General features: G+C 40.4%; 3 protein-coding genes across 6 annotated transcripts; 2 read left to right on the forward strand and 1 right to left on the reverse strand.

Moving 5' to 3' along the window:
• Positions 1-1,607: 1,607 nt before the first annotated feature.
• Positions 1,608-3,996, forward strand: bcas2 (BCAS2 pre-mRNA processing factor). The gene is made up of 7 exons (XM_026331378.1): positions 1,608-1,700; positions 2,019-2,111; positions 2,201-2,271; positions 2,869-3,030; positions 3,134-3,184; positions 3,280-3,360; positions 3,458-3,996. Exons 1-7 carry the CDS (start codon positions 1,608-1,610, stop codon positions 3,582-3,584), a joined length of 678 nt encoding a protein of 225 aa, XP_026187163.1. The 3' UTR covers positions 3,585-3,996.
• Positions 3,997-5,113: 1,117 nt separating this feature from the next.
• On the reverse strand, positions 5,114-9,650 carry otud3 (OTU deubiquitinase 3). 4 transcript variants are annotated; one of them, XM_026333750.1, is made up of 8 exons: positions 9,497-9,650; positions 8,387-8,688; positions 7,947-8,110; positions 7,282-7,394; positions 7,045-7,167; positions 6,692-6,824; positions 6,253-6,440; positions 5,114-5,964 (listed from the first exon to the last, which is right to left on the reverse strand). In XM_026333750.1, exons 2-8 carry the CDS (start codon positions 8,590-8,592, stop codon positions 5,800-5,802), a joined length of 1,092 nt encoding a protein of 363 aa, XP_026189535.1. In that variant the 5' UTR covers positions 8,593-8,688; positions 9,497-9,650; the 3' UTR covers positions 5,114-5,799. The 4 variants fall into 4 exon arrangements, with proteins under 4 accessions (XP_026189535.1, XP_026189537.1, XP_026189538.1 ...); XM_026333752.1 differs by having other exon boundaries at positions 8,387-8,617; positions 9,497-9,649; XM_026333753.1 differs by having other exon boundaries at positions 7,947-8,095; positions 8,387-8,683; positions 9,497-9,649.
• Positions 9,651-11,130: 1,480 nt separating this feature from the next.
• On the forward strand, positions 11,131-22,919 carry tmem240a (transmembrane protein 240a). Its single transcript, XM_026332960.1, has 4 exons — positions 11,131-12,099; positions 12,475-12,581; positions 15,748-15,956; positions 22,305-22,919. Exons 1-4 carry the CDS (start codon positions 12,043-12,045, stop codon positions 22,457-22,459), a joined length of 528 nt encoding a protein of 175 aa, XP_026188745.1. The 5' UTR covers positions 11,131-12,042; the 3' UTR covers positions 22,460-22,919.
• The last annotated feature ends 133 nt before the right edge of the window (positions 22,920-23,052 follow it).

The following is a 23,052-nucleotide window of genomic DNA, read 5'->3' on the forward strand; positions in this document are numbered from 1 at the left end:
CTAGTTTTGAATCGTGCTGGTATATCATAGTATAATCTGTCCCTACACCACGAGATAATGGTTGAGTGTAATTATCACGGCTGGCCGGCATCTGACCTTAATTTCAATCAAAAATAATTCGATTTCGGGTTACATTAAAATTAAATTAGTTTTGATTTCATATTATATTCAAATCCATAATAATACTGCAATCTGAAATCAATACAAATTTGGTTGAAAGGTATAAACTCAATACTTATCTACATCAGTTAAAGCAGAAAGGAGAGAAAAAGTAAAGGTACCGCCTGGGGTGACAATTGGTTTTGTCCTTAGTGCCTTATCATTGCGGTTCTTTGTTTGGTCTGCACTCTCTTCATACAACTAATGTTTTAATGCATCTTTGAAGGTGTCCTTTAAAAGAGTGACCGTCTACAATTTAATATTTGTATATGGAGAAGAGATTATTGAGAGACATGGAAATGCTACTCGTGGCTTATCATTTATTTATTTGTATTTATTTATGTTTTTATTTTGTAATATAGAGGACTAAAATAAAATATGAAGTGTGGATTTCACTACTATTGGAAATGATGCTGGTACATATCAGTCCAAATCAAAATCACACAGACAACAACACAGTTATGTGGACTGAAAATAGCAATCAACTATAAGCAAACAAAGTTAGACAGGACAGTCATGTAACTGTTTATCTTCAGGCTTAAATAGTATGGCATTAACAGCTATAACTATAGGTCATGTGCTAAATCTGTGTGTGGTATTGTTAGTTTAAGTACAGTATAGCTACAGTGTAGGCTACATCCCTACAGAATTGGACCCAAATTAAATGTTGAAGGTGTTACCACAAAATCATTGTAGGTTAAATTACATTACAGTATTTGTTAAATAACTTCTCTATGTACAATTTATCTAAAATAACATAATGCACATTCCATGATCTAAAAGGAGCAGGAAGAAGATGTTTATATTGAACACCTCCTTACCAAAACCAATAACAATGCACTCCAATAACAATTTTACAAAACTAAACACAAACATTACTCCTCAGGTTCTTGTGTGTAGGGCAATAGAGTTTCTTAAACTGAATAATGGCTGAACAACATTGAAAATGATTTCCCTGAGGATATAGTATGACACACTGAAATACACACGTTTTAATGTGATAATTGCATACTGAGTTAAAAAACATTTTTTTCTTTAAATAGCACCGGATCTTAACACAAACGGCCTCTCAGACAGTAATATGATATTCCTCTAAAGGGCTATAAATTACTAAAATTTATATTTTCATTGTCATTGACTTGTTAAAACAAATCAAGGTGTAAAATGTGCCCATGAAATCAAATACTTTCGTTTAATACTTTTTTATAGAGTACCTACATGTCTAATTGAACATTTCAGCTTGTCATCTTTCCTTTACCCAAAGAATTAATTGAGCAGCAGTTACACTCCACTCCGCTAGATGTCACTAATGCTCACAGCTGCTATGTGAGGATTTTATTTTGAAGTCCGGGGCCGGAAAACATTTCCTTTAGTTAGCTGCCCGAAGAAGTGTTTTAGTTAGCGACACAAAAAAATTATAGAAATTACACATTATAAACTGATTAAAAATGGCCGGAACGGCTTCAGTAGCTGGTGAAGTGTTCGTCGATGCTCTACCATATTTTGACCAAGGTTATGATGCCGCAGGCGTCAGAGAAGCGGTGAGTAAACAGGATTTATTGGTATCAGACAGCGGGTCTGCTAACTGCAGCATGTTAGCTTAGCTAGCCATGCTAACGTTATACTAAAGCTGCAAATGACACTGGAAAGTTTTAATAACATTTCAGCAGTCAAAAAAGTGGTGGTTGAATAACCAAAGGTAACTTGATTATGTGCTCTATATATAAACATATCTCTATACATATAATAGATATATATATAGATATATATAAATATATATATATATCTCCTGTATTATATATATATATATTCCTGTAGCTGCAGCTTTATTACTGTATAAAACCTTCCTTGTGCTCTAGGCTGCAGCGTTGGTTGAGGAGGAGACCAGAAGATACCGACCTACCAAGAACTACCTAAGCTACCTACCCACACCTGACTTCTCTGCTTTTGAGGTGACAAACTCATCAGATCTCTGATGCCTTCTTCATGGCTTTGGCCAGTCTAAAAGTAATAACATGTCTTATTTCATGTCACCTTTCAGACCGAGATCATGAGGAATGAATTTGAGCGGCTTGCTGCTCGTCAGCCCATGGATCTCCTGAGTATGAAGAGGTAAATCGTAGTTTGAGAAGTAAATATTGAATCAGTGAGTGAGTCCAAATAAGGGAAAGTACAAACTATTCCATTAGGTATTTGTGCTGCTTTTAGGCAAATAGCAGGGTGTGGTAATTGGTTTTGGAAGACATAAGATGCCTAGTGTTGGATAAATTGTCTTTTAAAATCAGTTCTACTTAGGTGAACTCTACAATAAATGAAACATAAACATAGTGCAGTCAGGAGTCTCCTTTTAATGATAACAAAGGCACCTGGGTTCAGTCAGCATAGAAAAGCAAAGCAGAATGAACAAAGTCACTCTACTTGCAGTAACATTTTATAGGTTAGAGTGTGGGAAACACTAAGAAATTACCTACAGATAAGGTGTGATTTAGTATAAGATTGTAAAGACGCATCCCTGTGCATTCTGAAGGAAATCCCTGGGTCAAAGGTTATCTTGGGACTAAAGGTCATCTAAGTTTCAAAGGTGCCATAAATGCTTAACTTTAAGAGAATAACTAAGTTAATAAATCTTTGCAAACAGAGTACCCTTATATTTTAGGTAAGGTGTACTTTAATACTTTTTACAACCTGTCTTTCTTTTGGCCTGTAAAGATATGAGTTGCCAGCACCCTCATCAGGACAGAAAAATGACATTACAGCATGGCAGGAGTGTGTGAACAACTCAATGGCCCAGCTGGAGCACCAGGCAGTGCGCATTGAGAACCTGGAGCTCATGTCACAGTATGGAACTAATGCATGGAAAGTCTACAACGAGTATGTAACAGCATCCTTTCCTCAGAGACAGGAACTCAGTTTATAAGTACTCTAAATATTTAGTTCTGTTATTGATTGCTGTTATTTTGTCTTCCTCCTGCAGTAACTTGGCTGTCATGATTGAGATGGCACAGAAGGAGCTTCAGAAATTCAGGTGGGTGATCACTTGAACATTTTTTGTTTGTTTAAAGTATTACTACATCTATTTTTACATACTTACCGATTTAGTTATCTGTTTTTGGCACACAGGAAGCAAATTCAAGATTTAAACTGGCAGCGTAAGAATGATCAGTTGGCAGGAGGAGCCAAGTTACGAGAACTGGAGTCAAAGTAAGTTGAATGTTTGAAGAGTTTACATCTCTATGTTCCCGTAAACAGGGAAAATATAAGTAAGATTTTCTTAACATCTGTATCTGTACATCCACAGCTGGGTGTCTTTGGTCAGTAAGAACTACGAGATTGAACGGGCCATCGTCCAGCTGGAGAATGAAATCTCTCAGCTTAGACAGCAGCAGGGGGATGAGAACAAAGAGAACATCCGACAAGACTTCTAGAGCAGTGTTCAACATCCCAGCACTGACAAACAAACTAATGATCCCTCAATCAAACAGATTCCGGCTTGTATAAGGCCAAGCGGACTAAGAAGCCTGGGGAGAGAAATGTACCTCTATGGAGGAGATTTCATGTGAAACCACATCATCGAATAATTTTGATATTCAGGAGATGTGAGAAACCTGTGACAGCAGACATTTCTGCAGAATTCATGTCTCTTATTCTACTATAAAAACAATGGTGGAATATAGTATATTGAGTATTTTTGATTATGTTTTATTTCCCAAGGGTGACAGGTGTTTAAAGCCCTCATTAAAGTTAATGAAGTGAGCAGGATTTGTTTCTGTAAGCACTGCCTTGAATTCCAGTCATGTAATTTTTTGATGTTTTAATAAAAATGAACATTTCCTAAAATTTGTAGTGCATGGATTAAAATATTTGTTAAATAGAAAAATAGGACTGTATTGAATTATATGGAATTGCATCAACAGATTTTTTTTTACTCCCAACACCCCATGGTTTCAATTTTGATAGTTTCTGATTGACACTAATATTCATAACAATGATAAAAGGGAAAAGCATGCAGGATTCATGTCATATTACAGAACATATTGCCAATCTTGTTTTCCTTTTGGCTGCTCCCTTCAGGGGTCGCCACTGCGAATCATCTGCCTCCATTTAACCCTATCCTCTGTATCCTCCTCAACCACACCAACTATCCTCATGTCCTCCTTCACTGCATCCAAGAACCTCCTCTTTGGTCTTCCTCTAGGCCTCCTTCCTGGCAGCTCTAACCTCAGCATCCTTTTACCAATGTATTCACTGTCCCTCCTCTGAACATGTCCAAACCATCTCAATCTGGCTTCCCTGGCTTTTTCTCCAAAACATCTAACATGAGCTGTCCCTCTGATGTCCTCATTCCTGATCCTATCCATCCTCGTCACTCCCAGAGAGAACCTCAACATCTTCAGCTCTGCTACCTCCAGCTCTGCCTCCTGTCTTTTTCTCAGTGCCACTGTCTCTAAACCAGACAACATTGCTGGTCTCATCACTGTCTTGTCCACCTTTGCTTTCATTCTTGCTGACACTCTTTTGTCACACATACAGGACATAATGGTGTGCAATGATGCATAAAAATTCACCATGCTCAAACAAAAATACAGGTAAACTGCTGTGGTGGCCGTCAGATCACGAAGTACTGCAACTTAAGAAAACACATGTAAATGGACAAAACACAAGCAAATTAAAAAAAACTATGAATTTGACAACACAGGCAGTGTTTAGAAAAAAGTGCAAAAAGAGAAACACTGCAGCTTGCAGATGCAACAACACTGCAGTGCTTCCAGAGGGGCAGTAAAAAGTGAGGAAGCTGTAGATGTAGAGATGTACATTTAGTTATTTCCATTGTCATCTGTGCTATTTGTGCCACATTTCTCTAATTGGTTGTTTTCTCTCTTCTTGCCATTTTTTTCTAAATGTGCCTGTGTTGTCAAATTGGTGTTTTGTTTTTTAATTTGCTTGTGTTTTATCTATTTGCATGTGTTTTCTTAAGTTGCGGTGTACTAAGCTCTCAGAGATACTGTACATTTCTCTCTCCAGTTTTAGGATTATGTCATGGATTCGCTTTGACCAATGCAACATTCATTTAAAGTGCAGTCACAAAAACATGCCACCTGGGGCACATAAACAGTAAATTATCTATTAATTTTTATTGCCACATCTCTTACACAGTGTGCATAACAATCATTCATCTGCCATTCTTCCTTTACGTCCTTCTTTGGTCATTTCGAACAAAGCGAATGATCTTAACATCTGAATAAACAATAACTCGATCTGTGGCAAATCAAAAAGCCCAGCTGCATGAGATTATTTGCATGGTTGTCATAATAAGCCAGATGTCCAGCATAGAAAGGGGACAGGTAGCGCAGTAGGTAGACCGGGTCTGAGGAGCTTCTGCATACACCAACATCAACCAGGGACTGAACTAAATCAAAACCCAACAATAACACTGAAAGTTATGCTCTTTCACTCTCTACAACTTTCACCCACCTCCCACACACAAGTTTGCAGGCACTGTTTGCAAAGAAACTATAGGGCTCTCATTAGGAAAAGTCATCCACTCTGACAAAATCAAATTTGACCATGTGCAAAACTTTGTGGAAAGCATCAGCCATTGGTAGCTAAAGTAGTAGAAGGTAATTTTGGCCATGCTTCAGTCTATATACTAAGAGTGTTGAGAGCTGGTACTAAAGTAACTGTATCTGGCAGGTTTTGGTTCTGATCCTGACTTCCTTTGCTCTGCAGAAACTTCTGCCGATGCCTCTCCTCCTGACGTTTCTTCTTCTCTTGCCGCTGCTGCTCTTTCCTCTGCTTGTTAGATACCTGGTAATAACCAGAACAAAAATGTGTGTTTTAAGTAATTTTACTTTAACTGAGATGTGTGTTTGATTTATTTGTATTTTTTCCCTAAATTATAATTTATATCTATTAGAGTAAAAATGCTGCAGTCTGTCCATACACAGTATAAAGTATGAGTAAAGTGATTTCTAACCCTCAAAGACATCTAGACTGCAATCAATTTAGTTTGACAGGCTGTGAAACAAAATGGTACTCAACACAAATCCCTAAAACTGAAATGTGTGTGAATTAGAAAATTCCACCAGTGTCCACCTTAGGTTTTTGTGTGTTGCTGCCCTCTGCTGTCTGCTTGTGGTCACTGCAGTCGGCAGCTGTGGCTTCAGCTCTGCAGGCTGAGCATGATCCTGAGCCGCACTGGCACGGCTGGCCCAGCACAGAGCCAACAAGCCATTCAGCATTGATGGTTGCTGCACTCAGCTGAAGAAGGTTCTCTTCATCACCTAAAAGCATGAACAGAACTAGTCAGTGTGGTGTGATCATTACTGTTATCAAGCAAAATTCTGATTAATTTCAGGTGAATGTGTATATGACCAATAGAAACTCTAGCTGAACAGACATGGTTGAAAGCAACATGATTATAAAGTGGATTACAATGTGTATGACAAAGTTAGCCATTCTCCATAGCTAGCCATTCTCCTTTGCCCTGACGGTCTTATTCTTCCTCCAGCTAATGTCAAGTGTAACTTCTGACCCTGGATTCCTCGATTCTTCATGGAACTAAGGATCACGCTGTCTTCCTCTGAGGCTGTGGGGGAAAGGTTTTTCTGTCTGCCCCTCTGACCATCTCCAAACTCACGCTGCTGGCCTCGTGAATTCTGCAGATTCTGGCGACAGCAAAGGCAAGAAAAAAGAGAAACATGCTAATAAATGATGCCTCAATAAATTTACTGTTACAATACATAACCCCATAAGTGTCAAACACAACAGGACGCAACCTCAATATCTAAAAAGGTAGGCCTGGAATTGCTTACATGATTACAGTTGTTATGAGAGGGATAACCTCCTAAATACTGGTCTATTTAATCCAGGATGGTTATTATATACCTCTATACGAAGCTGAGCAGGAGTCTCAGAGTTGTCTCCGATCCGCCTCACACTGTCATAATGATCTCCATAACGGTAGGCAATGTGTAGCTCTCTGCACACCTGTTTCTCTGCACCATTGATCTGCAATGAAAACACAAGATGTACACAACATGGCATACCAAAATTATGCTACATATAATGACTTAATCACACACGAAATTACGTGGCATCATTTGAAAGTCGGTCTGTCCCTACCTCCCACAATGGTGTGTTCAGCTGATGGATCACCACTTTCACCTCTTGACTGCGAGCAAAAGCCACGATAGCGTCATTGCCAGCAAACGTACCAGGCTGAGAGAGGTTAGACACTAGGTAGGAAGAAACAAAAACATTGTTCAACCAACAGTATAATAATACAACGTTTCTAATTCCACTTACAATGGTGTCATAACAAAATATAAAATATATCATCAACCACAGTCATATATGTGTACCAGTTGGGAGAATTTTAACCATGAGAGTGCATGGGTATTCCCTGGTTATATTTTTGGTTGAAGAAGTATCTAATAATGCACAAGTCAAATACATATAATTTGTGTATCCAAAATATGAGTTTGTAACATTTTTATCCCATAAATCATCTGGTGATTTACAAGTTGGAAATCACTGCACAACAATTTCTGTTACTCCATTGCAAACACAAGTGATGACCACCAGGGGTCAGTGCATAGTTGCTGGTAAAATTGTCTCCCTTTGTAATCAATAGAGCTAGACACCTGCAGTAACATCACCGAACTGCTCATTTTCAATGAGTTAGTAGTTAGTAAAAGTCTGTGATCCAATGAAAATTAGTCCTTTTATTTCATTTGTTCATAAGTCATTAACTGTGTTTCAGCCACTGGGTCATTTTGTTTTCTTACAGTGCTGTGCAAAGGGCACATCATCCTCGACGAAGGGCTCAAAGTCTTGCCGATGAGACATCATATACTGAACAGTCTCCTGGCGAAGTCGCAGATGGCCACGGGAGTGACCCTCTAACTGGTCACCCAGGGCTCTGAACAGGCAATTTCTATAGAAAACAAAACTAAAATGAAGGGTCCTCACTGGTAAACCATTAAGTCTGTTTAAATCAAATACTTATATCTTATTCATGCATTAGTTAGAGTCATTGATTCTCATGAGGCAGGTAAGTTTACCCTATTGATGATGTATCATTCCAGTATTATTGAAAAATGACTATATTACTATACTTGGAAAATTTTATTCTTACAGTAGGAATAGACAAGTATGAAAGTATCAGTACTGGTAAAGAAGGAAGGCAAAGCATAACTAAATGTCACAATCTTTTTCTGGCTCTTACCCATCTCCAGGGACTTCTCTCAGCTTGAGCCCCAGTGCCTGGAGCTGATTGGAGAAACTGACATACTCTGCTCCTTCATCGCCATCCTGAGGTCGGTTCTTGCGGTCTTTTACAATGGCCCGGCGTGCTGCCCGCTCATCTCTTTTGCGTTCCAGTTCACTTTTTTTATTGCTTCGCACAGGTTTGGACGTCTGTTTCCTAGACATATTGGCTGATGTTGTTTCTGCAGGCCTAAGACACCAAAATATGTCTTCTTATGGTAGTGAACTGGTACTTGCATCAACTACTGCCATGCATCTGTACTTAAAAAGACAGAGATGATGAAGATGGTCAGTTTTCAGTAAATGTCAAAGTATACATGCTGTAGTCTTCTTACCACATCATAATATTCCAAGGTAGCCTTTTCAGCCACAAACTTTCCTGTCAAAGTGTAATTTGCAAGAGATAAAGCTCCTGCCACAGGGCGTCCATGTTGTAGAACATATTATGACAAACTCCTTGAGGAAATTTGACAACATTATAATGAAATTGTTGAACTATAAATATAGAGAGCATCTACTTAGCCCCAAATAATCTATACTATCTGACTCTGTAGTGGCACGCTGGCAAATTTAAAATTTTATTCCCAGTGTACTCCGGCTTTGTGTCAGGCTGTTTGTTTCAGGCTGCTTGTTGCAGACTGGGACGCTATGTTAATGTTTACTGAATTGAAGACTATACCCAGTATAATAAAAACAAACAAAGGCTTCTTCTGGTTCCTTTCACATTTCAGGAATCGACATTTTTTAGACAAAACGTGATATGACGTTATGCTACAACAACAACACCTTTGTGTTGTTGCCTGTAAAGCTAAACTCGACTAGTTTCATTATACAGCTAACTAATTAGCCAGTGGTACTTATGTAAGCTAGTAACGACACACTAACTAACACTAGTCAGCACTAAGTAATGTCACTTCAGCTAGTTTCTAATTTATTTTATCAGCGACAATTTAGCTGTTAGCTAACTAGCTAGCATACACGATATTACATAACATATCGTTCTCCTGTTAGCACGGACTACATAGTAAGGAAATAGAGAACTTGAGGCACCTAATGACATGAAACTTACTTTTAATTTGCGTTGCGTTCAACGAAATATGTCCTTGTTTCGTTTTTTAAATCCTCTTGGCTCGGACAGAGCAGGAATGTAGTTATTGTCGTTTTTGTTTACAACTGAGATTCCGCATACGTATATCCCTGTACGTCAAAACGAACGGAAGCTGAAATGGGCCAAACTACACAAGCGATTCAAAATTAAATTGGGCTTATGGAAGCAGCAGTTTTTTTTGCCCGCACATCTGTATATAACACACGACTTTGAGGTTTGAGCAATGATATTGTTTCTACTATTCTATGGGGACATAAGAGGTATTCAGTCTCTTAGTCTTTCTATTTATTTGTGTTTTTATCTAGATATCTCATAAATGAACATGTCACAAAGCTCTGAGTCATTTTATATCTCAGACTGTGACTCAGGACAAAGTAGGAGGATGCATTGCTGTTGTGAAAGAAATTTGTATCTGAAAATCACTTCCCAACTCTACTCACCACCAACTCCTTCTGATGACTCCACACAGTTGGAGAAAATACTGTGTGGGAGGAGTAGGCTGAGCAATAAACAGGATGTTTGCTATGTAAAAAAAAAACAGCAGACACATAGAGACAAAAGCCTCAAGACATAAAACTGCATCAGAAAACAACCACAAACAGCAAGACTATTTTATTTTCATTAAAAAATTTAATTTGTGCCAGACCAGCTGATATAAACGCAACACATAAATGCACTTTTTCTTTGCTTTGTGCAACTTTTTGGTTCTGTCAACTCGAAATCAATCTTTATGTTTAAAATCTTAATTGTGATTGTCTAGGTTTTAGTTCCTCTGTTAAATATTTACATTGCTGTGCACAGTCTACTGCCATGTGAATTGGAGTTTGATAGTGGTGCCCAGCTTGGCTGTGCATCTTCACTGTAGGATGTTGAAATGAAGAAACAACAGTGACAACACCAGGTGTTTTTGAAAGAATACCATAAATGTGGTTACTGGTTATTTTTTCATTTGACTAGTTAGAACAACACACATGAAAAATGTTATGTCTTTTACAATGATTCAGAAAATGAATTCTGTGACTTGATACATGTTTGGGCTGTTAGATTTGAACTTGACTTCCAGATACCATTTTGTAGTATGACTGGATGCTGTATACTGGATACAAATAATGGTCACTGCTGGAGGATTATATCAGGAGTAGGCCTGGGCTATGTGTGGGATTTTAGTGTGTTTGTCACATCCACATGTGTTATATCTCTACAGTGCAGAGAAAGAGTCGCCAGGAAAGGTTTCAGGCACTAATAATTTCCTTAAGGTTGGACCAGTTTGTACAATTTGCAAATTTTGCAGGAAAATGTGCTGGACATTGCCATTTTGGAGTTTGTGAATTTTCACCCTCTCTCTGCTTGTTTAAAGAAACATCCCACATGAGTTACATCCCCAGAACAGGTTTAGAGTGAAAGTTTTGTGTAATTATTACCTAAGACTGGACATTAAACATTTAGGACAGCAGGGACAGAAATAACAGGAATTGCGCAGAACGGGAAACTGAAGAGCTGCGATGTCTGCAAGAGAAATAGAAAGTAAGTATTTGTGTGCGTGTCTGTGCGTCCAAGTAGGATACTGAGGAGTAAAAAGTGGTGAAGCCTCTGGAGAGAAGGGAGGATAAATCATCATGAAGAGGGCCATTCCTGAAGTCCGCTCTAGTGCATCTGCAGATATCCACTATAAATATGAACCTATAGGCCAGAAAGACAGCTCTGAGGCAATTCTCCCTCTCATATCGCCCACTATACACGCTCTCTCACACACGCGCGTGCACATGCACATGCACACGCATATGCACTAGAGGTGGGAGTGTAGCTGCTGGAAGCCAGGATGGGATAATCATGCGTGTCTGGCTCCGGGCGTTGATGCAGCTGGTGTTGCTGGATCTGGACTGGACTCGGGGCGCAGGGTGGGTCTAGTTCCCAACTGGAGCTATCTGGACCTCATGTCGATGTTATCAAACATTCCGAGAAAGACGAGGGCGATGGCCGTGAGAGGAGTTGGTGCAGCTCTTTGAAACGTCCAGACGAGGGAAATCGACCGTTTTCGCCGATGGAGGACAGAATTCGCCGGTATTAAAGTACATCCCCGGTGTGGGATAACCTGAATAGGCCAGAAAGAATAAGGAGGCACACCTTGAAGGATATCGAAAGAGCCCATATTTTTCTTCATGATTTTTTGAATTTGGATAGCTATAGAAACGCGGCTGGAAAAGCTGGTCACTTTTGCGCTGGTAATTAGGAGGGGACTGCCTCCTTGGAGCGAGTGGCAGCCGCATCCGACCGACCGGAGGGATACTTGGATGGAGAGGGCGCAGTGAGGGCTGAGAGAGCGGCTTGGCGTGTGTAGGGGGGACGGAGGGAGACCGGGCAGTTTGAAAGGACGGGGAGCCAGGAGCGGCTCGGCGGCTCCATGAGCGGCTCCTGTCGGGACAGAGCGCCCAGAGCCCAGCCGGAGCGTCTCCATCGCCGCGGGTGAAACCCCGGGCTACAGGACGGCGTCCAGTTTGGAAGTTTTGATGCATATGATCACAACCACCATGATTTTTATGATTCTTGGTGCTTCAGTTGTAATGGTAAGACACCCTCATGTCCCTCAGAGATTTTCTAATTTACGCACCGAGGCTAATTGGATTAAATTATTAGATATGTTCCAGTAATGTGTAGCATTTTGGAAGAAGATATAGCAGGCCCATCAATGACATGTGGAAGTAGGTTAGCCTACCTATAATTACCTGCTGTCATAAATAAATAATCTAAGTCCGTTTTGAGGGAAGAGTCCCCCCTCTTAGAATCGGGAGGATCTGCCAAGGCTATGTTCTGTCCTTTTCTTTATGATCCGTATTGTTGTTATTTCTCCTAATAGCAATGAAAAGAATAATTCGCTGTCTGTAGGAATAGCCGAGCCCATTGCTTGATATGTCCCAGCTGACTGGCATGGTTCTTTGCAGGCAATAGCCTGTTTAATGGACATGAACGCACTACTGGATCGCTTTCACAACTACATCTTACCGCATCTACGAGGGGAGGACCGCGTCTGTCACTGCAACTGTGGAAGGTAAATGCCATCACCCTCGAACAATGTTTAGGATAACCACGGTGGTGTCGGTGTGTTTTTACCCTTTAATTCTTAATTGCTGAAGAGGCCTCGAAGATTTCCGGCGGCTGAAGCCCAGCCTGGTACCAGGCAGGCTGCTTTGACATAGCGACTGTTTTTCGTAGGGTTTTTATTATTCGCTCTAACAGCCCGATGACACGTTTGGTCGCCGTGTGGTTTTTATACAGCCACTGGCTGCGAGGATTTCGGCTTTGCTGCATATCTGGCTCACGAAGGTGTGTGTCGGAGCCGTACGTAATGAACTATGAGGAATATAAGGCCGTTCAAAAACAATCTGAGCATCAAGTGTGCGATTCACGCAGGCCTACACAGGTGTCGGCGAGATTATAAACCTGCTGGGCCAATTATGAACGTATGTGAGCTTAAGTGAAGTGGTTAGGGCTGAAGGAGTGCTGAGGCTGAGGGTCCTGGATACCCATCAGGCTACCTGCTGTTTGCTGTCACAGTGAGAGCAGGTTTGAAGTGGGGGAAACAACAGCAAGACACTCATCAATATATTCATTAGGATTTAATCAGTATTATTATGCATTTTCCTATCAACAGTAAACATGGAATACAGCAGGCTGTGTGGGTGATAGAGACAAATAAATGGGCCCGTTTTTGGTCTTGAGTCTCGGTGCTTGAGTGTATGGCAACAGTGCTGGAAGGAGATTTAAAGTAAGAGTCCTTTTAGCCAATGGATTCACATCTATATTGTCTTCAGATATTAGATCTTGAATGGCCCATTTCCTGCAGGCATCCCAGCTATAACCATGAGAACAGATCAGTGTTTTAGGAAGGGAAATGTCACTATTCCTGTTGGTGCAAGCTGAACAGATGCACATTAAGCCAAAGCAGCAGTCTATAGTGTGCATGCTGCAGTGAGGGGGTTGATGTAATAGTAATTCATTAGTGGCATTAACAGGCCAGTTTCACTGTGTTTTTTAGCTTGTAAATCTAGAAATGGGTCATCACCAGGTGCTTTTAGATCATCCTTGTCAGAGAGAGATAAAGCCAAAGTTTGGAAGGCTTCTTGCGCACACTGTATATACTCTATATGATGAAGCCATAATAAGATGAGATCAGCATGTTTGGAGACAGGGTCTATTATAAGATGATGCATCAGTTACAGTCTTATTTTGTAACATGTTCACAGTAGTGTCATTCTACCGATAAACTAGGGCCAGTTCTTTTTGCAAGCAGAATTTAGAAAATGTAGAAAGTCACTGTCAAACCTATGTTCCTTATATTCATTTTCAGGTTATTGTAACCACAATGTCTTTCACTAACCTGGAAACATTGCTGAATGAGAGTCAGTCACTTGTTTTCATGTAAACACCAAAAACGTGGGGTATGTGGATGAACAGAATGGAGCTCAGGCTTCACTCGCCTGCCCTTCCATGAGGTGTGGGAGTGTCGTGACGCCCACAGTGCTCACCTTATCAGGCTTGAGGACACAGTCAGTGTCATTTTATCTGGCAGCCTCTGTGCTCTGAGTTGGAGCATGGCTTCTCTGATGGGCCAAAGCCTGGCGTACAACAGCTGCTTCTCTGGCATGGAAGAAATCTAGGAGTGAGGCTGCAGGATAGTTTACCTAAGATCATCTAAATGCTCTTATTTAGGAATTTTCAGCCTTGAATTCTTACTGACTCGTTTTATACTATAAAAGAGACATACAGGGATTTGCAGGGTGTAGGTGAGCAGGTCTTAGATCAGTTTAAAGGTTTAAATGCAGCATAAATAATCCTTTATTTTATTTTCAGGTTTATGGCAGCAATGGGTGTATGGTTCAAAAGATGTGGGTGCTCATGAGACAGGGAGTGACACGATCATGTTGTATTATAGAATATGAAGAATATAGTGTTTCTTGATCTGATAACAGGGATTAAAAGTCAGAATTTCTCAGCATCTACTGCCTAAATTTTGACCTTACTCTTTTCAAAATTCTTCATCAGCCCAAACCTGCTAACAGTGCCATGTGTGAGTCCATCTGTACTTACTTCCAGCAGTTAAATCTCCCATACGGTGTTTGTTTGAAGAGAAGCTTCTTAAGTGGTAATACAAGTATAGTGAGACTTTTATATCAGGTGGATAAATCTGTTTTATGATGGAGTGGAGTCAATGCTGGACACAAAGTCAGTGTAATGGATGATTGTTGATCAGTAGCTGCTGCAGCAGTTGTAGTACAGAGCCATAGGTGGTGTTATCATGCATTATGTATGCTAAGTGATCTACTGGAAACATAAATTGTTTTTAAATTTGCATTCTATTAGTGTAACATTTCCATATCTTTCACCACAGTTACTCGTTCTTCTACTGGGTGACGTGACCACTAGGTTAATAGCAATCATGCTCCCTATGGATTTAAAGAGAAACAAGTAAAATTGGTGTGACATTGAGCCTTTTTTATGTTTCATCTATTTGGAATACATTCAAATTGAGTAAAAGCAAATTTGTTTGCAGGACAATTTTCCAAAATAACATAAAAAAAAACTCTACTTGTGGAGTAAATGCCTGGCTAAAAGGCATCTCAACAGTAATCACCAAAGAAAGTCGCAAAGTATTACCCACTCTCTTTCCAGGCCATGAGCTTCTGTAAATTCACAATCCCAAGCCGACCATAAGCTTTTCTGCTTAAAGTGCAGACTGGGGACACTCAAGGGACCTTGAGAGGACTAAGGGGGTTTCAGCGAAGTTCAGATTTGTGCAATTTGATTCAAATTTAGAAATCTCAAGACATGACCAAGATATTTCAAACCTATAATACTATTGTCATTCTAATTACATATGTATACATATACATATATATGTATACATATATGTCAGTTGTCAGTGTACAGGAAAGTTTTTTTTCCAGGTAAGGTTATACAGAGAAGTGGCCAGTAAAGGAAAAACCTGAATAAATGAGTAGAGAAACACTACAGATGCACATGCTTCTATGCAGGATGTGAGAAATTTATCATTACAACAATGATGTGAAATGTATGTTATCGGCCTTAAGCCAAATTAACAATTTGGGGATTTTGCATCTTTGAGTTCTAGAATTATATGTTGCTTTATGTATTATCATTGGGACAAAAATGGATATAATTACCTCACATCATCTTTTTGTCTGTTCCTCGGCCAGGCATCATGTCCACTATGTAATCCCATATGATGGGGACCATTCCTTGGTGGACTCATCAGAGAACTACTTTGTGAGTGACAGTGTGACCAAGCAGGAGATGGACTTGATGCTGGGGCTGCTGCTGGGCTTCTGCATTAGCTGGCTACTGCTGTGGCTGGATGGAGTCCTACACTGTGCTGTCAGGGCCTGGAGGGCGAGCCGCTACTATGGTAAACTGAACAATATCTGCTGTTTTGTCTGCAAGAGATAAACATAAACACAACTCAAACACGAGCTCAGTGTTCCCTAAGATATCAGAAATCTTTCTCAGTTAATTTCAGTTGTATGTGCCGAGCTGTAACAATCATCATGCTCAGAGACACATCTATGTATGTGAAGATTCTCAGTCTGCCTGGTGCAGTTATCTACAGGTTGAGTCATGGCAACTGGAAAAAACTATAAGTCCAGAGACAAATATGTGAATAATCTTAATTTATCTGGTGAAATACCAAAGTATCTGTAATTGAATGCAAGATTTGTGGTGGCAGGTCTTATTAGCAAAATGCTTGTATGGAGAAATATTTGTATCCACCATGTGTCTGCATATGTAAGCACTTGCCAGGTTAACACAGCAGTTGGTGCAGCCCTGGATAAAGACCTTCCAGCATTGCTTGGCTCATTTTTGGCTCTTTTTGCCGATTTTTTTCTCAGTTTACTGCAACCTCTTGGAAAACCACAGCTAATCCTTCCAACTGTGTGATGATTCATACATAGGTTATCATAGGTGAAACTAAATTTATGCGGTTGTTTTCTCTTTTAGACAGCCTAAATACCTCAAATCATGTTTCAATAATCATCCTCTTAATTTGTTTTCAGGAGGCAGCAGTGGTCCTATGCTAACATAATAGCACCATCATTAAGTGTAATTATGTTCTGAATATATTCAACTCAAAATGATCTTATAAGACAACAGGACTGTAATAATATAGACTCAAAATAAGCATGATGTGATCATTACAAAGTAGCAACCAGCCAACCAAATGATTGAGCATCGCTAAGTTTTTGCAGATTAACATTAATTTCCCTACAGATTAAATTATTTCAGTTTATCAGTCTTATCATTTATTTTACTGGCATACTGTAGTGTCATTAAGCTTTATTTCTATGATATGGCATATCTTTTAATATTAGCCTGTTAGCTAAACATTGTCTTAATCACTGACCCAAACTGAAAGGGTGATATCAGACAAAATAACTTCACAGTATACTTGACTGAATGACCTGTCAAAGCTTTAGTGATTCATGCTGGAGCTAAGCATGCTAGCTTCTGCTATCTTGTATTATGTTATACTGTATGTATTCTCTTGTATTATGCTATTTAAAACATTTAACGATCTCACTGGGGACACTTCATGAGCAACATGACAAAGCAATGCAGTAGAATTAAATAGCATATTAAGGAATTAACGCAGATGTTGCGACCCCCAGTTAACGCTTGAGTTAAACACTGGAGATTGATATAGCACTGTAAAAAAAACAGGATGCTAAAGATAAAAGTAAGTGAGGAAGGTTTTAAAAGAGCTACTAACTTCCAAGCCTAAGAGCCTCAGGCACAGCTGATGGACCCAGGCATCTCATGGTGATGAGAGAAGACTTGGGAACCGCTCGGAAGCCTTTGAAAAAAACTCACAAGTCAGCGGTCAGGCTCACATGGGGCTGACCTCAATCTTTAAAATCTATTTCAAAATTGACAGTGAGCCAGTGAAGGGGAAAAAGATTTAGGTAATTTAGTCACTTTGCTCAGAGAGCACGATTGTGTTAAGACCACAAGCACGTCACAACAATCAAGCCTGGAGGACATATGAGCATAAATGACCTTCTCTAAGGCAGCGAAAATAAATAAATAACTAAATAACTAAATAAATAATGTAGTGGTAAGCCCTAATTGAATAAAACTCGATTACTCCATTGAAACATGCAGTGACAGACCTGAGATTGTGAGCTTCTTTATGTTTGTTGACAGGCTGTCCTCACTACACATATTATTTATAGCACTAGTACAGGATCTCTTCAGTCTTTCAAATGGAAGAAATGTTTAGACATCTAGTATGTATTATGAAAGAGACATGGCATAATGCAGGCTCTATACTACAAGCTTTTAATGGGCTTAAAATGGCATGTCAGCTGCATATCTGTAGAATTAAATCTGTGTCTGTGGCTGATGTACCTGAAGAACAGCATATACAGTAAACCGAGAATAAGCAGGGACCCAGATAGACCTTCTGACATTAAATGTGTATTAGCTGATACTCAGCAGCATGTAGGGAAGATGTTGTGGTAAACTTTAAATGGATCTTTTCCCAGGCTTCAAGTGTTTTCAGAGACATTAGGGTACTAATGTGTTTATTATCACACAGAGTTGTCAATTCAAGTTTTCATGTGCTATTTTGAAGCCACACTCTACCAAAGCTCCTCAACTGTGTGGCTTTACCATTTATAAATTTTCAGATAATCACAGACAGAGACATCAGATATGTAGGAGATGTATATGTTTTCAATTCCCTGACATGAATGAATGTGCAGAGCCAGCTGAAGTTCTGTCTATAATCCAGCCTAGCTGTCATTTTTATTAAGCAAACATTGCTTTTGTGTGATAATAAATACAATATATATATAAATATGCATGCAGTAGTTTCTGAGACTGGTTCAAACCAGGCTCCGGAAGCAGAGACTGAGAAATGACTTCACTCCCACCATCTGTTGTGCAGTAGTGAAAGCTACATTCCCACATACCATGTGTTTAAATCCAACACAGTGTGATAGTTTCTCCTTAATTTCCTGTCTCCTGTCAGTACTGGCTCTCTCTCTCTGAAATATCTTTTTCACTTCTCTTTCCATCTCGTCGTGACAGATGAAGAATGCATGTCTCTTCAGTACAAGAAAAGAAATGCGGCAGGTTTAATGAGACAGAACATGTGGCGTACAGTTCACCAGCATCATCACTTGTGTGATGCTTGTGCAAATACAAGCAGAAAAAAAAGGCTTTTAGGGACACTAAAGCTAAACAGTTATTACGCACATGTGTGAAATCATGACATGACAGCATGAAATCCCTCATAGTCTGGCCCCCTGCAGAAGAGACATCACCCACTGACCTCACAGAGGAACCAGGAAGATGCTCACTGGTGAGCTGGGTGTTAGCATTCTGGATTAAACTAATTCAGTTTCTCATGATCATGCTGGTTTCACAGGCTTTTCAACCTTACCTGGATTAAAATCTAGGGGGAAACACAGACAAAGGTTTTGTAGTATTCTGGTATATACTGTATTACCTTTAATTACTGAATAGAAGCTGAACCTTAAAAGAAATACATTTTAAGGAAATCAGGTTGAATATTCTGTCTGTGCTCTGCTGTCTGGCACTCAGAGTCAGGGCACACCAGTGTTGTTGGAGATGGCCTGGATCCTCAGTTTTAAAGATAATGCTTAAGTAGGTGATATGTGACCTGGATACTTGGACCGCCATGGAAAAGCTCCTCAGGCAGGATGAGAAAAAAATCAAGCAATGATCAAAGAATGATGATCATTGCTTAGAAATGAATTGATTGAACAATGATATGGGTTTAAAGACAGAGAATGTCATGTGGTATTCAGAATTTTCAGTGTTTTGTAGACACTGCTGCAATAAATAAGGCACTTGAACTGTACAGGCTTTGCTAGTTGCAGGGGGATGCTTTGCACAGAGGTGTGGAAGGCTTTGCAGCAGTGACTGAGACAATGCTGTTTTCTCCAAGTGCATTAGTACAACAGTGTAATATACATCATCATAAAAAACACCCAGAGAGGAGGCAACATCCATATTCATTAGAAGCAGCTATAGAGTGGGGGGGGGTATAGGATTCTTATTTTGTACATGGAGGGAATGCCCCTCACTTCTGTGTGTGTGTGTGTGCCGACTGTGACGTGGATGTTCGGTCAGGCTCGTTTAGCCTCCCCAAGATGAGGAGTGAATGTGAGGCTGACAGGGCAGGGAAAGGTGTGTGTGTGTGTGTGTGCAAGTATGTGTGTTGAGGGTGCAGGATGGAGATGCTGTCATATCCCCATCCCCCACTTACACACACATATGCACACTCTCTCCTCCAGTGCTATAAATAGAATGAGAGAGAGCAGCTGGAATGGCAAGTGAGAAACACACATGCACGCACACACACACACACACACACACACACAGAGACAGTGCATTGAGATGCTGACATTGATTCCCATTGCTTTCCCCCTCCTAATTCCATCTCTAGCTCCTCCCTCTCACCTCCCTCTTTACTTATTGAATATACTCCTGGTTATTTCCTTTGCAATGCTTCCCACTGCAGTGACTTTTTTATATCCAATACCAGAGTCCCTTTATTCCAAACACAGAGAAGCACAAAAGAAACAGAAAAAAACAACCTGGAAAATGGAGAAAATGATGACTTGGCATCCAGCATTAGCTCTCCCCTCTCTCTTCCCTTTCTCTAACAGAGATTGTGAAGAACAGTTGTGTCTTCACCTTCCATTTTCTGCCTTGCATCATCCTTTTCTTCTTGACACCACCTGCATTTTTTTATTCAAATGAGAGAAACCTGTCTTCGTTGCCCCTTTTCCTTTGGATACCCTTCAGAGCAGTCCTTGTGGACAGCATACCCATTCTCAGCTATAAATAACTCCCTCTCTTTCTCTCTCCCTCTTTGCTTCCCCTACACCCACCCCACCCAACTACCCCCCCCCTTCCACTCGCTCATCCTCTAGCAGGGCCATTTGCTACTGGGTTTGCTGTGTGGGGCTCTCCCCTCCTTCTCTCTGCTGTCTCTGTGGACCTTGCTCTGCCTCGCTGGCTCCACTTTATAACCTGACAAGCACAAATGTCTGCTCCGCCATTCCCCTCTTTACATTGTACACCACACATTCATGAAATCCCACTTTGTTTCCTGACATTGATTTCATGGCAGGTTGGCCTTTCCATTGTGAAGCCTGTGCATTAGGTGTGTAGCTGTACTAGAGCATGGTGGCTGTTACTTGGTTAAAGATAGATACAGCTGAGACCAAATAAGTGTTTAGACTTAATTTGCAGTGGGAAATCCTTTTGACTGTAAAAAAATAATGCTAAGTCACATATGCAGCAGCCCACCATAAATGTGGAGAATTACGTGCCCCGCCATGGTGCACTTGAAGAGATTGGTGCTATTGACGGTTCTCTTCAAACATTTCAACGCCGCCCCAGTCTTTTTACTTTGTCTCTGTCACTCTGCCCTCACTGTAAAAAGCGTATTCTCCTCTTTACCACCGGGAAGGAAGAAGCCAGAAAAAGCTAGCGGCCAAACACGAAACCTCAACGTTTTTGTGGAGCTCATAACTCAGCATTGAGTACAACAACATTAATACATCTGACTTGGGACTGGTCAACTCTTCACTGAAACTGCCATGACAATGAGAAAATGAATCAAATCAGAGATGAAGCAAAAAGACAGTCCATTTTAGCTGATATCAGCCTAGCCCTGAATCCATGCATGTTACAGGAGAAGCTGAGGGACACTTTAACACTGTAAAGTTCACAGCACAGATTAGTCTGTTGTGTTGCTGGTTTTGTTCTGCCCTTTTTTCCTCAAACTGGATTTAGAGCCAGAAAACCAGGCTAAGAAGGATTTTACACTGCATCTTGAGCTCATGTGTGTGTCTTTGGTGTCTTTGTAATCCTGCATTCAGTTGTGTCGGTTGAAGTCTGCACAGCTACAATCAGACAGTGCAGGTTAACAATGAACATCACATACTGTGATCACAAATTTTCATGTACCTGGGAGTGAAAATAGGAGAACAGAGAGTGGAATGATTCATTTCTACATTGTTAAAATTGCCCTAAACTATCAGAGTTCACCAAGAGCATGAGTGGTGAGGCAACTCATGCTCTTTTAATAAGGGAACGATCCATCCATCCATCCATCCATTATCTATACCCACTTATTCCTATTTAGGGTCACAGGGATCAGCTGGAGCACAAAACTTGGGAACCTTTGTTGTCAAAAATCACATTTTGATGCCTTAATATTTCATTTGGCCTCACAGCAAGAAGGTTCTGAACTGAGTCCCGTTCAACACTGGGGCCTTTCTCCTTGAGTTTGCATGCTCTCACTGTGTCTGTGTGGGTTTTCTTTGGCTTCCTCCCATTTTCCATAGACATGCAGTTTGTGGTTAGGTTAATTGTGACTCTAAATGTGAGTGTGTCAGCCCAGTGATAGGCTAGCTACACGTCCACCTCTCCCACAGTGTTAGCTGAGTTTGGCTCCTTGCTACCCTGAATTGGACTAAGTGATATAGAGAATGGAAAACTTCATTTGATGTTATGCTTAGATAGCGCATATTCTTAAAAAGGCATGCTTCATCAGTTTACAATCAAAACGAGTTCCCCATAGAACCTAACTCTGGTCCTGGAGTTACCCCATCAGATCCAAATTTTGCATTACAACTAGTGAACATAATCACTTTGGACAGAGAACAGTTCTTCCTGTAGCACCTAACTCCTCTGACTGCTCATCTCCTTCCTCCAGATACCCCGTCCTGGTCATGGCTGCCCCAGTTCTGCAACCTTCGAGACCTCCGTCGCCGAGCCCAGCTTCGACAACTGGAGGATTCCAGCGGCAACATGGTCCACATCAAACAGAAGCTCTACCACAATGGCCACCCTAGTCCTCGTCACCTCTGACTCTAAAAAACTACAAAAAAAAATCTAGATCTAGAAACACTCCCCCGAAATACATTCTCCTTTCCTGTTGAAACCCCCCTCCCCTTAACTGCCCCCTGGCCAACTGTTGCCTCAGAGAAAACTGCCCCCCTACAGTTCATAACATGGCCCCCCCAAAACCCCATGTCAGGGCTCTCTGATTAAGAAACACTTGGTCTCTGTCAGCACTAAAAACAAACAAAACAACAAAAAAAACAAAAACAAAAAACAAAATCTCAAAGAGGAGCAAAATGACGATTATTTGTTGCCACTGAAATCTTGTCTTATGTCCATGTCCACCATTGTGGGAGAAGGAAGAAAAAAAAACATTTTTAAGGGTGATTTTTCTGTATAGAGACATTTTCTGTGTTCATTGTTAAACTTGGCATGCTCTTTTAGAACAGGGTAAGATGTGGGCAGTGTATGGAATGGGGCGGCAAGACGGGTGTCATGATAATTTTTTTTGTCTATTGGGTGGGAGTGGGATTTGTTGGTGTGGGGAGGGGTGAATGAGACTCATGGGTGGGTGGTTTTTTGTGATGTTAGATTGCTGCTTCTGTAAATAGTTATAAATA

Source organism: Mastacembelus armatus, chromosome 7 (assembly GCF_900324485.2).
Source record: "Mastacembelus armatus chromosome 7, fMasArm1.2, whole genome shotgun sequence".
Lineage (NCBI taxonomy): Eukaryota > Metazoa > Chordata > Actinopteri > Synbranchiformes > Mastacembelidae > Mastacembelus > Mastacembelus armatus.

What these genes read in the sequence shown, in the direction of transcription:
- tmem240a (XM_026332960.1), top strand. Translation starts at nt 12,043, where the DNA reads ATGCATATGATCACAACCACCATGATTTTTATGATTCTTGGTGCTTCA. An exon ending in TTGGTGCTTCAGTTGTAATG is followed by an intron (nt 12,100 to 12,474) that starts GTAAGACACCCT and finishes GGTTCTTTGCAG; the next exon opens with GCAATAGCCTGTTTAATGGA. An exon ending in GAGGGCGAGCCGCTACTATG is followed by an intron (nt 15,957 to 22,304) that starts GTAAACTGAACA and finishes TCCTTCCTCCAG; the next exon opens with ATACCCCGTCCTGGTCATGG.
- bcas2 (XM_026331378.1), top strand. Translation starts at nt 1,608, where the DNA reads ATGGCCGGAACGGCTTCAGTAGCTGGTGAAGTGTTCGTCGATGCTCTA. An exon ending in GATCTCCTGAGTATGAAGAG is followed by an intron (nt 2,272 to 2,868) that starts GTAAATCGTAGT and finishes TGGCCTGTAAAG; the next exon opens with ATATGAGTTGCCAGCACCCT. An exon ending in TTACGAGAACTGGAGTCAAA is followed by an intron (nt 3,361 to 3,457) that starts GTAAGTTGAATG and finishes GTACATCCACAG; the next exon opens with CTGGGTGTCTTTGGTCAGTA.
- otud3 (XM_026333750.1), bottom strand. Translation starts at nt 8,592, where the DNA reads ATGTCTAGGAAACAGACGTCCAAACCTGTGCGAAGCAATAAAAAAAGT. An exon ending in AGAGAAGTCCCTGGAGATGG is followed by an intron (nt 8,111 to 8,386) that starts GTAAGAGCCAGA and finishes CCTTCATTTTAG; the next exon opens with TTTTGTTTTCTATAGAAATT. An exon ending in GCAACACACAAAAACCTAAG is followed by an intron (nt 5,965 to 6,252) that starts GTGGACACTGGT and finishes GGTTATTACCAG; the next exon opens with GTATCTAACAAGCAGAGGAA.